General features: G+C 36.8%; 1 protein-coding gene across 3 annotated transcripts in view; it reads left to right on the forward strand.

Annotated features, from left to right (window-relative positions):
* LOC576361 (ataxin-7-like protein 1) overlaps positions 1-14,239 on the forward strand; it is a 44,031-nt gene extending 29,792 nt beyond the window's left edge. The window contains exons 5-12 of one of the 3 annotated variants that reach the window (XM_776676.5): positions 2,455-2,704; positions 4,604-4,686; positions 5,142-5,485; positions 5,802-6,051; positions 6,824-6,945; positions 8,002-8,836; positions 9,027-9,390; positions 9,634-14,239. In XM_776676.5, the coding sequence (XP_781769.3) occupies positions 2,455-2,704; positions 4,604-4,686; positions 5,142-5,485; positions 5,802-6,051; positions 6,824-6,945; positions 8,002-8,836; positions 9,027-9,390; positions 9,634-10,217 (2,832 nt within the window). In that variant the 3' untranslated portion in view covers positions 10,218-14,239. The remainder of the gene's footprint in view (positions 1-2,454; positions 2,705-4,603; positions 4,687-5,141; positions 5,486-5,801; positions 6,052-6,823; positions 6,946-8,001; positions 8,837-9,026; positions 9,391-9,633) is intronic. The other 2 variants (XM_011683703.2, XM_031000142.1) reach the window with 2 other exon arrangements.
* The last annotated feature ends 4,033 nt before the right edge of the window (positions 14,240-18,272 follow it).

An 18,272-nucleotide genomic window follows, 5' to 3' on the forward strand; every position in this document is an offset into this window, starting at 1 on the left:
AGTGCTTTTAGTCACTTCTGTAGAAGTTGAAGCGATAATTTAGATACTTTTAGCTTTGTGGATCGATCAATATGTGTAAATTTCAAACTTGGTAAGCTTATGATCATCAAAGATATATATAATTTGATATTAATTTAGGAATGAAGGATGACATGAGGCTAAATAACGTATTTAGGATGTCTGATTTGTATATACCTGGTTATTTATGAAATTCATTTTCTACTGTAATACTTCTCTAAACAGTAGAGATGTCAGAATTTGAAATCAGAATAGTGAAAATGGCCCAGAAAACCTAGATACTGTGGAAATCACAGACAGTAATACATGCATGTTCATATGCTAAGAGGCTTGGAATACATTTACATGCACCCATCTATGGAATGTTCAAAGCAAATATATTTTGACATCCATTCCCAAATACTTTAGGAGGATCACCGTCATATAAGATGCATTTGAGAGCGTTCTATCATAAATGTAATTGTTACAGATAACTGAGGATTACGTATATATATTGGATTTTGAGATGGAAATAAACAAACCTAATCCTCAATACCTATTGAAAAGGAGAAAGGTAGATCGGATCAGAGACGACTACAGTTGATGTAAATTGAACATGGTCTCGATGGATCCCATGCCTGCTAGCAATCACATATTAGGATTGTTTACAACTTAGTCTCTTACTTTAGACTCACTCCAGGCCAGCTTTGATACGGAGGTCCATGAACAAAAATCCCAGTTGTAAGAGATTCGGGAGAGATTTCTTATTGTAGGGTGTTTGAAGAATTTAGAAAATAATGCCATGTTGACTTCTGCTTTTATATGAAATGACCATAATGCACAGTTTTAATCTACCATTGGTAATGCCTAGAATATTAGTTCAATAGAATATCATCTATAGGCAATTTTCCCCATGATTTTTCTTTGATGAAACTTATTTTTTTCATCATGTGAGAGGAAGTTATGAGTACATGTAGGTACTGGGAAAGTAGGAAGCTTGCATGGAAAAAGAAGAGGGTGAATAAAAGGCCCGTCTTCACTAGCTCAAGATTGCCAAATATCCTGCTATTTGAACTATCCCAATCGCAAACTATCCAGCTAATTATCGTCTTCATCAGTCCGAAATGGCAATTAGCTGGATATTTGGTCAGGATTGTCATCCCAAGATATCTTGGGATAGTTTGCAAAATATCCCACTATTTGGCAAAATATCCAACTATTTGTCCGGTGCGTCTTCACCAGACCGAAGACTCACACTATGCCCAAACGCTGAGTAAAATATCTTGAGATAATTTCTCAAGGTCGAGTTTCAAGTTTCGAGGTCGAATCTCGAGCTGATGAAGATGCGATTTGTAACTTCGGGATAATTTCCCAAATCATAAATAGCAGGCTATTTGGCAATCTCGAGATGATGAAGACGCGCCTACTGGGAATTCATTATACCTGCTAGACATTAAGTGTATGACGCTAGATAGATTTGACCTTGTTAAAAGCTGACATTATTATAATAGCTGTTTTCTGTGAATATTAGATTAAATTATATTTTTGTCAGACAGAATATCTTAAATGTTATAAACTTTGAATCTAATGTATTTAAAAACCTTCAATTATTAACCAGTATCGGAACTCATGAAATTTAAATTTAATGCTGTCATGTATTTCAGCAATGCACTTTTTGATTGTTTTTCCTATTAACAATAGTCAGGTTTAACTCCTGCTATTTTGAAACGAGGTTTTTGTTTGAAAAACTAGCTGCTTCGTAACATCTGAAACATTCTAACCAAGAGAATAGGATTTGTGGCATTGTGCACTTTATTTGGAACAGCCATGAATACAAAAGAAATCGCATTTCTTCTCGTAATGAGTTAAACATCAATATTGTAATCCTACCATCTCAATCCTGTCTCAAACATGTGAGGAAGAAAGGAAATTTATTCTTCGGTGGATTGTGTAAGCTGAATCTTTTGTAACTTTAGTTTTTGTCAGCAGTGATAAAATGCAAGTTCAGGATGCTTTTGAACTCCTCTGCTTATTGTAACACTCCATTTAGACCCACTTTTTTGTTAGTTCACTACACCTACAGTACATGCATATTGGAGGGCATACACATTTTTACTTACTATCTTATGATTATCATCAACCCTGGCAAATAGATATTTTCCTTTAAAAGATGGATATATTTGCAATATTCAAGTTACCTGAATTACCTGGTAAATGTCGAGACATTTATAGCAATGCATTTTTCTACCACCTTGAAAGCTTGCATTCTTTGGGTTAGAGTCATCATTTTATGTTTTAAGATAAATATGGTTTTAAACTTGATCAGAAAATGAAATTTGTGTATCAGTAAGTAGTACCACTCCTTTCAAGTGACATGTCATGTATGGAAATACAAGGGTTTTTACATATTTTAGATACAGTCTCTCATTTTTTCTCTCTGTTTCTTTTCCCCAACAGCCTCATATTATCTCACTCCCTCTTGCTGACACCCTTCCACAGGTCCAGCTCCAATCAGAAGCTTCAAATCTTATCCAAATCAGCCACCCAAGCTCCACAAATTACTCCCCAGTCAAGCCACGCCCTATAGCTATTACCCCTACTCCTACCCCTCCACCGGCACCATCAGTAACCCCTCCCACTCCCAAGTCATCTGGGAAGAAGAAGAAGGTCAACACAGTCAAGTCAGATAAGAATGTCCCTTGTAAAGGTGAGTTCTATATCTATTGATTTATTCATTTTCTAGTTTGCTTTATCTGTAAATGTGTTTTATCTCATTGTTAGTACATCAAGATGCACACGTGAAACATTTTTGTAAGCAATAAAGAATATTCTTTGGATTTTTCCTGGGAAAGTGGGAGAGAAATAAGCAGGGTGTTTTTTTGTCTTTTTCTGCATGCATTACCATATTCTGAAGCAGTGATTGAAATTGTACGGGGAAAAGTGTATGCCATTAAATAGTCGACCCGTTGATATGATAATTAGATATCCTTCCAGAGTTTTCCTTCTATTACCCTATTTGCCGGCGTAAAGGCCGCAGTATTTTTGGACGAGAAAATATCAAAAAGTCGGGGTGCAGGCTATGCGGCGAAAGAGTAAAAGAAATTTTAAAAAGTAAGTCAAAACCAACACAAATTTGCACATATGGGACTAGATCTATGAACGGTACAATAACTATACATTTCCACACATCTTACCGACAATTTTATCTTGCATTTTTGACATGAAGACGAAAATAAACTTCCAAAAACAACATCTGCCGATAGATCTTGATCTAAGTTCGTGCCAATGCATTGCAAAAGTAAAAGAAGGGCCTGTTTAACGGAGCTGCCGCGAAGTCGCTATTTTGAATCCATTTCAATACACAAGAGAGAGGCGCAATGTATAGATCACAGAAAACTCCATATGCTAGCATCAGTGCGGCATGGCCGAGCGGTCTAAGGCACTGATTTTAGTCACATCAACATTTGTACGCTAGAGATCAAATCCCGACTTTGACAATTATTTTTTTTTTTTTTTTTTTTTTAAATGTCAAAATCGGGGGTGCGGCCTATACGGCGCTGCGGCCTTATCGCCGGCAAATACGGTAATACAAATAATTTTATTTGAGATTATCATTATATGACGTTATCATTTTGTAAATTTTTGGATACTTTTTGAAATATCCTTCAGGAAAAACAAATATATTAAGATGAAGCACTCTGGAACATTTTTTTAAAAATTGCATTTAAAAAGAAAATGCTTCCTTGAATATGAGTTTGATATGGGTAAAGAGCAATGAAAGCTTTCTGAAGACAACTTAAAAGTAGGATTGGATCGGAATCGCATGTAATCAACAAAAACATATGTGTTATTTGAAAGACTGTAGTTCTAGTGCATATGAAGCAATTTAGCAAGTTGAACAAGCTCTAAAAGAAAAAAACAAGTGTGGTGATGTGGCAATGACAGTTTGGCTTGCTTTGTAAATTACACTGTATTTGTGAATGGGCAAGAGTACAGGGTCACATTACTAATGTATAACTTCCTGTATTGTCCTTTCTCTCTGCTACTTCCCTTACCCCTTACCGATGTCCTCTCCTACTTCCCTTACCCCTTACCGATGTCCTCTCCTACTTCCCTCATCTCTCCATTACTCCTGTACCTGTTTGAATTCTTTCCTTCCTACCGACAGTCATAATAGTAGCACTCTGTTCAAATATTTCTGACCTATATTTTTTCCAGCCATGAAGCAGGTTTCACATTATTTTTGATAATTTTGTTGTTGTTGGTTTTTGAGTTTATAGAGCACTCAAAACTCATTTCTTAGAGGTGGGATTGGAGATGTCATCTATAAAAATGTAGTCATATTACTACAATTACGTTAACTATGTCATCAGAATATATGGGTAAAAAGATATGTCTACATTGTGTTATCATTTTTTATAGCTGCATTTTAAACATTTCTAAAGTATCTTAATTTAATAAAGTACTAAAAGGATACAAAAAGCAAATTTTACCACAGGATAAGTCTTTTTTTTCCTTCTTCTTTTCTTGTGTAAATCTTCCAGAAACCCTAGGTAGTAATTCACGTTTCATGTCAAATTTGTTATCCCTGTCTTTTAATTTATAGATCGACGGTATGATCCTGATAAACATTGTGGCGTGTGGAGTGATGAGCATAAGAGACATTGCACAAGATCTCTTACTTGCAAGGTATGATTTCATATAAATTTCCTGGGGGGGGGGGGGGGGTGTCAAGATGCTGTATTTAGTAAGGTACACTCACTGAATTATGCTACAATACATTTCATGAACAGAAATATATATGAAATTTTAGCCTATCTCTGTTGTCTGGCATTTTCAAATTTTATTACAAAGTACTTTCTCTGTGTGCAAAGAGTTAAAGTAGTCACCCGAAGAATCAAAAGTGTTTTGAAATGTTGCAAAATTCATATTATTGCTTCGGGCCTACAGTAATCATCTCTCAAAAATGTTAATTTTGAAATCCAGAATTTTTTGCCTTCAGCGGTCCTCCGTAGAGTGTCAAGATTCGTGACGTCATGTGTGATACATGTCCATAATTATCAGTTGTCGTGATTTTTCTTTGGGTGACTACTTTAAGAACCCTCTTATTCATATCCTTTTAACTTTAAATGTCAATTTGGTAGACCCACTCGCTATCCCTACGAAGGGCAGTGCAGGGGCGGCGGCTTCCATTCAATGAACTTCTGGCCGAGCACAAGGCTAGGTCTCAGGCCCTTGCTGCTGCCAAGGCTGCTGCAGCTGGTGGTGCAACTCCTGGAGCAACTACCACAACTGCCACCTCTACCAACACCACTGTCCTCAGCAATAACCGTAGCAATGCATCAGGTGGAACCCACCCCTCGATCTCAAAGTCCATCAAGAAGGAAATTGTAAATCCACAGAATCTTGGAGGAACTCCCACTGTACCTGTTCTACATGGCCCTGGTCCTACTCCTATTATTATCAACTCATCTTCACATCCTCTCAAGTAAGCTTTATGGGATTATACAATCCATTTATTTACATGCTTTCATTATTAAAATATGGTTTCATTCTTTCTACTAATTCTTTCCCCTGTGGATTAAAATGTTTGATTCATCAATTTTCTATGAATGGGTTCAAATCTTTGGATCGGTTGAAGGAAATGCTGATGAGATAGTTTCTTTGAGAAAGAGTATTGACATGTAACAGTACGATGGACATGTTATCTTGTGTATTAGATTTCTACATCGTTCTTCTTAGCTGCAATATCTATTTTAATTATTAACGATTTCCGTATCTCTCTTTAAATTCACCTTGCACAGGAGGGCACTGTCGGTGTCAACCGCATCATCCTCCATTCATCTGGTGCGGGATGACTCCTCCTCCTCCCCCTCCTCGTCGCTGGTAGTGGTTCCTCTGGATACCTCTCAGCAGAATCCAGCCCCCCTCAGGCAGCAGGAGCACCACCCCTCCCCGACACATCAGAGGCTATCGTCTCAGGGTGTGGAAGGAAAGGAGGCAGGAGACAGACTAGACTCTCCTTGCACTCATCATCATCCAAGGCCTTTTGCTGTAAGTCAATTCTCTATCGTCCGTCGACCCCAAAATTTTCTCCGCTGGCATGATTTTGGCAGAGATATTGGGTTAGGGTTAGTGTTGCAAACGGGTTAATAATAATAATAATAATAATATTCCGTGTTTATATAGCACTCAATACATCGATCCAACGATGTGCCTAAGCGCTTTACAGATATATATTATTACCCCGGTCATCGGATTCAGGCTTAGCCGCACACAATGTATGCACATTTTCCACTCCCTGGGGAACATTCCAGCCAGTTTGAGGTTACGTTTAGTTTTAGGGTTAGGTATAGTGTTTGTTGATGTGGTCTAGGTTTGAAGTTAGGAACATTTTTAATGTAGGTAATTGACTGCGGACCCTGTGTCAAGGAAGTTTTTTTTCTCTATCTTCTAGATCAATGTTTCATTAACAATCACCAAAGGTTTTTCATTGTTTGTGGCACTTTGAAGAGGTCATTATCAAATGCAATTATAGAGGCAAGATAGTCATAAATCCCACTAAATATTCACATATATGTAAAAGGAATGATTATTGAAAACAAATGTGATGCGTTCCAGTACTTAAGTCTGCTTAGTGTGCTGATTGAAGCACCTTCCATTCATCACGATACATTAACATTTTAGACTAAAATTTAATGGGAAATATTCCCTGTTTAGCTGTGTAAGACTGAAAAAAGTCTCTAGATGTCAAGCTTCTTAATCTTCAATAATGTGTGTATTTTGTGTGAAAGTCTAATGATTTGTGTGTTACTTTTATCTGTAGATGTGTACTTATGGCTCCAAGAGGACGGAGCAAGGTATGGTGGTGCTTAACAGACGGCAGGACCGTCTCAGGGCAGCTTTAGCTGGTCTGGTGGAAAGACAACTCAAACCGCCTCCATTGAAGTAAGTCTATCTCACAATACCTGTATGTTACTTTTGAGGACGTGTGTGTGTGTATAGGGTTTTTACAGACGTGTATAAATCAGATATGATTATTTACGTCTGGGGACCGACCTTTAAACATCACCATCCGAAAGACGTGACTCAGTTTCGAACCTGCGTCCTCGGCTGAATCAGTTTGTAATTTCCATTGATAGCTGGATTACAGGCTCATGCCACAACGTCTAGGACAAAAGTTATCAGTTTATTTTAGAAATTGAAATAAAATAGATTGAAAGGTTAATATTAAGCTGTTCTTGCATAGTGCATATGTGATATAACATTCCTATGCACTTTTAAAGTTACGATTAGTATTACCCCATGATTTGCAATGACAGCCATTATCAGGACACAGTGCATTAATGCTTGGGCAGAGAGAGTCAATTGTAGATAACTCACGCACTGGAAAGAGATTCGAACCTTCGTACATATTTATTCTGTTTTAAAGGTACTATGTCCCATTTGCAGGCCAAAAAAGGAAAAAGTTAAATTCCAACTGCATTTGAAAGATAATACTAATTTAGAACTTCCCTAAAAAAGGTGGGGCTTGAAAATGTCTTCAAGTGGGAAAATAACGACTATTAGTTGTCAAATCGACTTTAGGGCTATAGAGCCCAAAAGTAATAGTCTTGATTTTCAGACAATTGTACCGAATGGTCATACGTTTTATGCTGCGCAAAGATTCAATCAGTTTAATCTTAGCCATCACAAAAAGTGGGTTATTGATGTAGACAAATACTCATGTATCCTTTACAACTCTTTTCATGTATGTTATTACCAAAGAAGAAAAAAAGCCAGTCAGTCACTCAATAGTGTCTGACAGTGAAGTCTAGCAAGTAAACGGTTTCCTTGCATAATTTGAATATGAGGACACTGCTAACGTTTAAATTTCACAGATAGGACATACATGACATATTCATAATTCCTGCAAAGTTCTATAGCATTTGAGGTTGGCTGCAAAAGGGACATAGTACCTTTAAAGAGATTGTAATTTTGTCATTTTTATCCTTCAATTTCCAGGAAAGTGTGTCACTCTCAGGAATCAGCAGTTGTACCAAATCTTGCCAAGAACGGCAGCAACATCACCTCAGTGCCTCCCAAACTTACAAACTCACACATGGACCAAGGCCTCCTTCATTCAGCGGTGCCAAACGCCAAGCTCTCCAAGTCCAGTACCTCCAAGAGCAAGAAATCAAAGGCCAGTAGGTCGGAAAAGAGCGGCGATGGGGGTTTCTCACACCAAGTCAAAAATTCAAAAGTACGGAGGAAAAGCGGGAGCAGTGCATCGGGGGGTGTCTCCCCCGCGATTATTCAGAGCAGCAGTGCAAGTAACATAGTGCATAACATTTTTGCTGTGTCCTCGAATAGCAACGTGCCGCTTGCAATAGCACCGACCACGTACACGGTGGTGGGTGGCAATGGACTTCAATCTGTGGATATGATTAATATGGATAATAATACAAGTGTAGCGGATATGCAAGGACAGCTCTTGAAGAACCTGAGATTTGTGGTGACAAACATTGATAATACAAACAATGCTGCAGGAGCGTCGCAACCTGCAATCACATTACCGATCCTCAATGCCGTCGGCAACGCGCCTATGGTCATTGGGAACATAGGAGCATTGCAGCTCCACGATGGTAAAATGAACATCAAATCCAGGACAAAGAATGTTGGAAGTAAGAATCTTGAGAGACAAAGTTCAAGAACTCGTAAGCCTTCAGGGAGTGGCATTGTGCATTGTTCTCCTCAGCAGACAGTGCAGATAGGTACAGTTCAAGGAGATACAATCATTGTTCAGGATCAAGGTGTCATTTCTAGCATGAGGAGTTCTCCTAGTCCTGTTCAAAGACCAGTAAGTAGCACACTCTGTTCATTGATGTATTACATAAAATGTGTGTTAACGGTTGTTTCACCATCTGTCAATCTCATTTAAATGGATTTTTCATTTAACCTTTGTCATTTATGTAAAATTGCCCTTTTCAGTATATTCTTTTCTACTTGTAAATTCACCTGTCTGCTTTATACTTTTTCTATGTTTGTAGGAGTCTGCAAGTCCTCAGTTGACATCCCTCCCAAATGGCATCATTCCATCTCCCGCTGGCACCGCCCTCTACACTGGCAACAAGGTGTATGGTGGCAGTTCGGCAGGTAATGCAGTGGTAGGAGTCGGAGCAAGCGGTGGCGTGGTAATGGTTGATCAGCATCACCCTCATCACCATCAACACCACCAACCACAGCATCATCATCATCACCAGCAGCAGCAACAACCACAGCAACAGCAGCAGCAGCTACCAGGGGATATTACTAGCCCAAGTGGTACAAGTACCCCTAGCCCTGGGGGAAACTCTACCGAGACCTCTCCCAGCGGAAGCTTTCAGTACAGCTCAGGAATCCAAAGTCTAAGTGGTAATTACTTCTTTTTTTCCTTCTGGTGGTTCTTTTACTATTACAATTTTTTACAATTTTCAAAGTGTTTGAGTATTGATTTTTTAACTGTTTGCTCTTTCTCTCTCCTTCTCTCTCTTAAAAAAAAAATAAAATGAAATCAATCTTATTTATTCCCTTGAAACTCATATCTATATTAGTTTGATTTTAAGAAAAAGTTCTGATAGTGATTGTTAATTCAACTTGAATCCTATTTTCTTGCAGCAAACAAATCTTTTTCATCCTCCAACTCTTCCAAGTCCAGCAGTGGTAGCCGCAAACAGCAGCAGAACGCCAAGACAAGCAGCGGTGGAGCAATTTCGGGAGGTGGAGCTCACACCAACCAACATCCGACCCCCTCGGTCCAACCCATCCCATTCCAAGTACCCATACAGCACATCATGGCCAACCTGATTGATGCCCAGGGGAAATCTTTAAGTGCCATCATCCCTGCCAATCATCAACTCTTCTCCAGCATCCAGCTCCAGCAGGGTGGGGGTGGGGCTTCTGCTGCCACCCCCGGTGCACCTGTCATGCAGGGTGTGGTAGCACCGGGAGACCACCAGAACAAGGCATCATCACCACCCACGGTTGCTGGAGCAGCTGCATCCATCCTCGCTCAGCAGCCTTTAGCCTTGTCTCTGCAGCAGCAGACAGCACTTCATCATCATCAGGCAGGGAATCAACCTATCAGGTTACAAGGAACAGGGCTTGCTACTGTCGCATCGGTTGGCGAACATACAGCTCAGGTGGTGTTGAGTCCAAGTGGAACAGGGGATCCGAGACAGGAACTTAAACTGCATCATTAGCATGAATGAAATGGTTTATCCTAAAGCAGAAGCTTGCACTATGTCCAGGGTTTAGGATGTCATACTCTAAACACACTCTTTCCTCCATTTGTCCCACTCTGTTTAATACTCCTGAAATAAGTCATGTGGACAAATCTAAATTTTCTAATCAGGCATGGATACCGTGCAGCTGATCTGAAAGTTCTTTTCTAAACCCATTTCTATGTAATACAATGACTTCCAATTCCAGATCTAGATATTTAATGAAGTCTAATTATAATTGAAATATAACAATAATGATGAAATAAAAATATGAAAATAGTCTTGATGACATATTTTACTCTTAAATTGCACAAGTAGATATAGAAGTTAAAACAACAAAGGATTGTTTGAAAGGGGTGTGAACCAAAACAAAACTTAACTTCCATTGTAAAAACCTGATATTTGTACCAGATCAGTGCATAGCTCTTTTGAGGAAGGTTGGGTCTTTAGAATGTCTTCAGTATAACTTTTCTATCCATGTTTTTAGACAATGGATACTGATGAGGGTGCATTTATCGGGAAAGACCTAATCTGCTTTTGATGGAAAGCTTCAATTCACATCGGTTTGAAATGTCATATTGTGGATACAAACAGATTTGCTATTGCTTCTCAATTCAACAAATGGTGAAATGCAATAGTGATTCATCTCAAGTCACTCAATCTATAGTAGTTTCGGCAAAATGTCATTCATTACCTGTATGTGTGAGTATACATGCAGATCATTGTGTTCCTATCTAGACGATTGGAGTTGATCAGATGGATCGGGAAAATTGGTGAGAGAGAGAGAGAGAGAGAGTATTTGTTTTGTATCAAATGGGCTTTCAGTGCAGTCCCCCTGAATACTGGTATTAAAAGAACACTTTCATATCTGATGCAAGATTAAATACCTGAACATGTTGATTTGTGTCTGTTTAAATGAGATGAATTAAGAAGATCCTTGGATGTTTGGAGTCTGCGGGAAACAAGTATCAAGCCATACTTCATCAAAGAACAATAAATGTCTTTGACAACATTCAAGATGCAAGCTATGTTTATAGGTATGCCAAAAGAACCTAGTCAAGTTTCTTTGGTATATTTACTGTTGATTATTGGATTAATGAGAGCGGTTTGTAGCCAATTTTCTGCAGATTCCTTTACATACATCACCAAGTGGTGACTATTACGATGGATTAATATGAATGGAATCAACAATAAACTATTTAAATCTCATCAATATAGGTGCCTGGGAGGAATATGCAATTATTGACGCAAACACGAAGAGAAAAGGTCAGAGCTTCTCTCCTGTTTTTTATTTTTATTTACTAAGTGCAATTTTTCATGAAATCTCTGTGAATTGAGGAGAGAACCATTGATCATTGTGAGGTTTGACTTGCAGACAGAAAGCTTTGAATGTTGATTATATTCAAATTTTATGTCATGTCATGGAGATGTAATATTATGTCAGTTTTCAGACCATCGATTATGACTTGTGCTATGTGATATGTGCTGTAGAGAGGTTTAAAAAAGAGACTATATTCAGCTATGAAGTGAAGTGAACTTAATGGCTATATCATGCCGTGGTAATTAAGATAGCAATGTATTTAACAGATAATCAGGTTTAAAGCAAGGCTTGAGGAGGATATTTGTTGCTTTGCACTCAGCATGTTTTGTAAAAGTAGCTTAAAATTGGTAGAATGATTTCCAAAGAAGGGTTGTTGTATGTGTCCATGTCTCTACACTCTCCATATGGCCATATATGGCTTACAAGTTTCTGCCAAGCTATGCTACAACAAATCCATGTTGCTTACAACCTTCCTGCTGCCATATTTTTGTTTCATAACCGAATTAATTTATTCTGCCTTATTTATTCAGCTTTTTGTATTAGTCTACTTAAATATAGTCATATGGTATAATGTAGTTATTAGGTTTTGCCAAACCATTCAGTAGCAAATCGCATATTATTGGGATTTGAGAGATACCATAACCACCTTGCTATTTAATGAAATATAGATTTAAAATAATGACAGTCTTAGTTGTTGTTGTTGTTCGTTAAGGTTCATAGGAACCTTGGGTACAATATATATTATACACTTTTTCCCCCACAATATATCAATTTCTGCTTGTTCTTTTTACAGAATTGTGGTCCTTCTTGTAAGTTTATGTTACTTCAGCACCATTGCTTTCACTTCACCATACATTTGAAGAGCTTATTTATTTGATTTTTCTTTTCTCCCCAAAATTTCCCCATCATTATCTAAAACTGATTTTAAATTGAGGTCTACTCTTATGCTGTGAGATAGTATTAGAATATGACAAAAGACTGCTAATTTCTTTAACTCTAAACTGTGGCTTGCATAAAACTGTCTTTTAGCATAGAACATACCAAAGAATAAGCTTGGATGCTGAATCTTATTTGCGTTAATCTATACATCGGAATCTCACTTTACTTGTTCTGTCAAATAGGGCCCATAGGAACATCTTTGTGAACAATAATAGAAAGAAAAAGAAAACATATTGACATATGCCTCCCCCCTGTTATGACCTTATTTTGTTCTATTTATTTCATTATGAATTATGAATACTGTACATAGGGTCTGCATCATTCTTTGGGGGGGGGGGGGGGGATCATGTCCTATATATTTTTCAATTTTTATTTTCTTTCTTATTCAACTTGTTTTCTGAAAATATTCCTGACCTTATGGTTAAAACGCTTAATACCCCAGTCTTATGATTCAGGCTTGCCCGGCCCGCACAGAGTGTATGCACATTCTCCACTCTGCTATCAGCTTGTTTATTTATTATCTGACTCGTAGCGTAGCAATCAATAGTTTGGTAGACATGATGTTCATGTCTGCTGTCTTTACCTTGCCAAGTCATAATAGTACATCTTTTTTGTTTCTTCACTTTGTTCTGTCGTGCCAAACGGGTGATTGCTTTTTGAATATGATTTGCACGTCTTGTACCCTCCCAGTGGAGGAGTAGAAACCTCCCATTGAATCAAGCTAGTCCTTTATAGAAATGCAGCTGTCACAGAAAAGTATCACCGTATTAACTTGTATGTAGGACATTTTTCTTGTTTGTAATGTATCATCTCTCAGAGTAAGAGACTTCTGTTTAGTTTGCTTTAGTCCCATGTAATACTATTTACCGGTAATGTAGTTATTTCACGTCCATGCACCTTTTATTGTTGTTAAGAACACCTCAGAAACTGTCAATCTCATTCTTGTCTTGACCTGATTCACCGTGATTATATCTCGTACCAGCTTGGAAGGAACCCAACAGAATTAATAATGTTTCATTGGCTGGCAATTGATAATTTACATTTCTTGCTAAACAGAATTGGGACTTTTATTTCTATATATAATAAAATGTAATGTCTGATTGATTCAATATCCTATATTTCTTTAACAAATTGATTAATACTGTTGTATAAGATATAAGACCAACTATCAGAACAGAATTGTACACAATAGCAAAATGATTTTTGATGAAAAATTTTGAAAAAAGTGTTGTTTTTATTAAAAAGTTTAAAAAGCATCTTAATCCTATACATGTATCACAACAAACACAATATGGTTGTTGGTTATCTGCAAGTAACTTCTTTTCAATACTACTTACAATTTCCCCTTAATTAATTTAGTCTGTGATATTATCTCCCATTTAAGTTATCAAATAAATGAGTATGAAATGGTGTTCAGTCTATAAGATTACATGCGCTCATCGTCAGAATTTGACATTTTGCAAAATAGCACAAAAGTTTAAAATAGTTTGATCTTTTGCAGTCACAACATTCCAATCTTTATACTTCAGCAGGGCTGTAAGCAAGTTCAATCGGGTTGTCCTTTTTTTCTTCTTCTTGTTTTGCTATTGTCAATGTAATTAAATATTGCATTCAGTAAAGTACTATCTCACCACTATCAAGCCATACATTGAAGAATATTGCAAGCTTTACATAAAGTCACCTCTTCAAGGTTTTATCCTTTGTTGAAAGTCAATACGCAAAACAGAATACAGATTGGAAGCAATAATTTCATTGCATTTGATCATAAAGTGCCAATGTTATTAGTTGTAAGACATGATTTAGATGCTCCTTCTCTGTCTGATGTTGCATGTGGATTTTTTTTCTGGAAAAGGATGTACCGTAACGAAAACATTTATGTGAATGGTTCTGTGGTGTAGGAGTCTGGTGTTGAAAGAATAACAGACCCTTTAAAATCATCTCAGGAAGTACAAACAGGTTTTTTACAAGTTGCATGATTGTCACAACAATTATATATAAGCTTTACATAGGATGTGTTTTTTGATGCAATATATAGATATCATGGCTATATCTTGAATATTTTGCTCTTCTCTCTCTCTCTCTCTTGCTCTGTGTCTATCTTTCTGTCTGTTTCTCTCACTCTGTTCCCCCCTTTCCCCCTTTTCTCCCTCTCTCTCTCTAAGTCTCTTCCTCCTTTCCTCCCTCTCTCTCTCTCCCCCTTTCCTCTTTTCTCCCTCTCTCTCTCTCTAAGTATCTCCCTCCCTCTCTCTCTCCATCTCTCTCTCCCTCTCCATCTCTCTCTCCCTCTTCCCTTCTCTCTTACCACTTGGCTTTTGAACGTATGATTTCTCAACCTGATACACCAAAGAGATATAATGCGGTGAGCATCTAAATCTCTTTTGTGATGTATATTTGTACCCGTCAGCTTATGCATGTTACTCTTTGTTGTAGCTTAATGTTTCATGAAAGATAACAAGTAATAGTTACTGGTTTTTGTTCTTGTCAAAATGTCTTTCTAGAAGGGAGCACAGGAAGAGAAAGGGGAAGAGAGAGAGAAAAACATGAAATGTTAGAATAAAATGGGTAAAGGAGGGCATTATTGAAAGAGCATTGATTATTAATGTTGATTATAGTAGAATGCTTTATTTATAAAGGTTTCTTCGAGAATGAATTAAATCAATCTACATGTTTCATATAATGAGCCTTCCAGCTTACTTCTGCCCTACGTACCATTCAATCTATAATTCCTTCCCTACCATTTTAACTTTGTTCCATCAAGGGACAAAGTGAGTGTTAGGGTGGATCACCTCACATTCACAGACATACATCACACTGAATTTAGCATCATCAAGTTTCTATACTAGATAGATTCCGGTAGACTTGCTATTTGGTTTCCTTAACTGCACTATTTTTCCTGAACTGCACCATTTTTCCTGCAATGTCATAAGAAACAGGCCATGTTTTTTTTTTCTTAGCTCTGAGCCTGCTGAATTTCTTTTATAACAAAATATATAAGACCACACATATACAATTGTTGTTGGAGACCCTCCTGATTTATTTATGGACAATCTGTTTATATTACAATGTCACTATTTTTGCCTTAAACATGCTTGAAGTTATTTTTGAGTTCTGATAAAAATACAAAATACAAGAATTTTCAGAAATTGACCATGAATGTCAAAGGCTATAAATAGAATAGTAAATACCAAGCAAATTCAAGAGAAATGAGAAGAAAAAAAGCTGAATAATAGATAGAAGGGAAAAGGAAGGCTGATTGGGCTATCAAAATATGTGTTGGCTCCTATACACATTTTGTGTGTTGGAAGCTTTTGGATCAGAAGTACTTGGATCAGAAAGTCTATTTTACCAGAACCATATTTTCCAGAATGAAACAAAAAGCAACTGTATTAGCCTTTAAGTGGACTTCATAGTAATATATTTATGCTGAAGCAATCATGCATAGTGTGATTTTGAATGTATGTTTGATGAAAGATATAAGGACTTTAGTCAAGCAATTTACGAATCATGCTCTTCATGTAGATTTCCTTTTGTTTCCACTTAACATATAAGGTCATATATAAACACACCAATGATAAGAAATCATTTTAAATATTTTTGTTCCCCCCTTTTTTGGGGGTGGGGGGGGGGGGGGACATAGGGCTCTGTGCCACCTTCCAATAATTTTGTTGACTTGTTGGGCTATCTTATTTAGTGTGTGCATACATAAGTGCCAAAGCAAGGGTCTGTTTTTTCTGGGTTTTTTCTTTAAACAGCTGATCTTTAATATTTGAATAGTCTATCTACCATTTAATAGTTGTCAAAGAATGTCACCCATGAACTACCTGTGTTTTGTTAATGTACAGGAATGATGTATTTGGAATGGAGTCCATTATCTACTTCACAAATAGTATGAATAGGCCAAGCATTTTGAATGAAACCTAAAAGAAAGTGATTTATTCTATTTGAAAAATTGAAAACAATTTAATTATCGACAAGATTTTGTTGATTCAATTTATATAAAGTAGAAATAGTGATTTTATATTAATGTTGCTGAGAAAGAACTATTCATTTTTTCTCCCGAATGTACAGAGTGTATAGTATGGTTTTATCATATCAGAGGATAGAAAATAAATACTATTTTAACATGTATTCCTCCAAAAGTGTATGTATATACTTTATACATTCTATTTTGCCATGCAATTGTATATTGTTTCTTTTGTTAAGAAAAGACTGAAAAATGTGATAAAAAATAGTAAAGAGAACTTGAATTCAGGTACAATGGGGTATACACTTGGATTCACGATTCTTGATTTTCTTTGTTTCTGTTGGTACCTTTATCAGCTGCAATTATTGTAAATACATCATATATATGTGTACCATCCTAATTCACACAAAAGTAACAAAGTAATAAAGAGGATGAGCGATAGAGAGAAAGTGGGTATGAGAGGAAACCAGAGAAGGAGAATAAGAATACCAGAATGAATTATGATATTGATAATATTCTGAGTGTAATCATTCAATCGACCATTCTGAGATATGTTGAGCATGTGCAGGATTTGGTAAATTATATCTTTGTAACTATACAAATTGTTTGGAAGGATATGATTCTATTATGCACATGATGTAAGAGTCCCGTGGTAAGTCTTCTCTTTCTCACACCAAATAATGTGACAGAGCATGCATGCAATAGGTCTCAGACATGGTGACTCGATCTGCTATGACAAACGCAAATTCTTTGTACCAATAATTCAGAATGGAGTATTTAACTGTGGTGCATCAATAGAATGGGAAATATATATAAAGTAGTCATTTGATCAACCACTCAAAACTATTGGTAAATATTATTGTTTTGTATCTACCTGTATGTATAAAGTATAGGCTTATTCAGTAATAGAACTTGCCTAATAAATTCCAATGAAGTGAGAGAAAATAGAACTGGTAATAGACTGACCTTGTCTTCATTTTCCTGTTTTTTGTTGTTGTAAGTATCATGCATCATTTTTGTGAAGAGAACATAATTCATTCGCTGGTGTAGCTATTGATGGAATGTGTCAAACATCAACATAGGTACTATTTCATCGGTGTTGCTATTGCCTTTTGTCCAAATATCAACTTTCCAGTTTATACGTACATTCCCTAGGCAAGTAGCAAAATTTGTTACAGGGGTGAGTTTATTACAGTTACAATGTAATTTTATCATCAGAATAGAGTAGATCTAATCTTTAATTTGAATTATAAAGAGACAGGAAAAATGAGCACTAAGAGAAAAGAAGGTAGGAGGAAAGAAAGAGGGAGAAAGGAACAAGTGAGAAATGAGAGAGAGAGAGAGAGAGAGAGAGAGAGGGAGAGAGAGAGGGAGAGAGGGGGAGGAAGAGAAGTAGAGAGGGAGAGAGGAGCGGGATTATGTGTTGCTGAAAAAATTATAAGAGGATAATTATCCTTGTGATAGTTAATGCAGCACATTAAAGAATTAAGAGATCATTCAAGCACAACCAAATAAAGTTAGAGCATTTAGATTCAATAAATAAAATACAGAATGCTCAAAGAATCAAGATTTTCATCTGCATCAGCTGGGCTAGAGTCCAGAACATCTTTTTCATTTGATTGTGAGTGAACCTTATTAGCCACTTCAATTTCCCTAATTTCCTCGAATATTTCTGGTAGTAAAACCATAAAGCATTGGCCTTACCACAACTAATGTATATTTTTAATCATTCCTTGTATATAAATTAAAACAAAGGAAGGCTCTTCATGTACTTTGATTGCTATGCTGCAATAAAAGTGATTTATCTATA

Source organism: Strongylocentrotus purpuratus, unplaced genomic scaffold (assembly GCF_000002235.5).
Source record: "Strongylocentrotus purpuratus isolate Spur 01 unplaced genomic scaffold, Spur_5.0 spur5_scaffold_6, whole genome shotgun sequence".
In the NCBI taxonomy this organism is placed as follows: domain Eukaryota; kingdom Metazoa; phylum Echinodermata; class Echinoidea; order Camarodonta; family Strongylocentrotidae; genus Strongylocentrotus; species Strongylocentrotus purpuratus.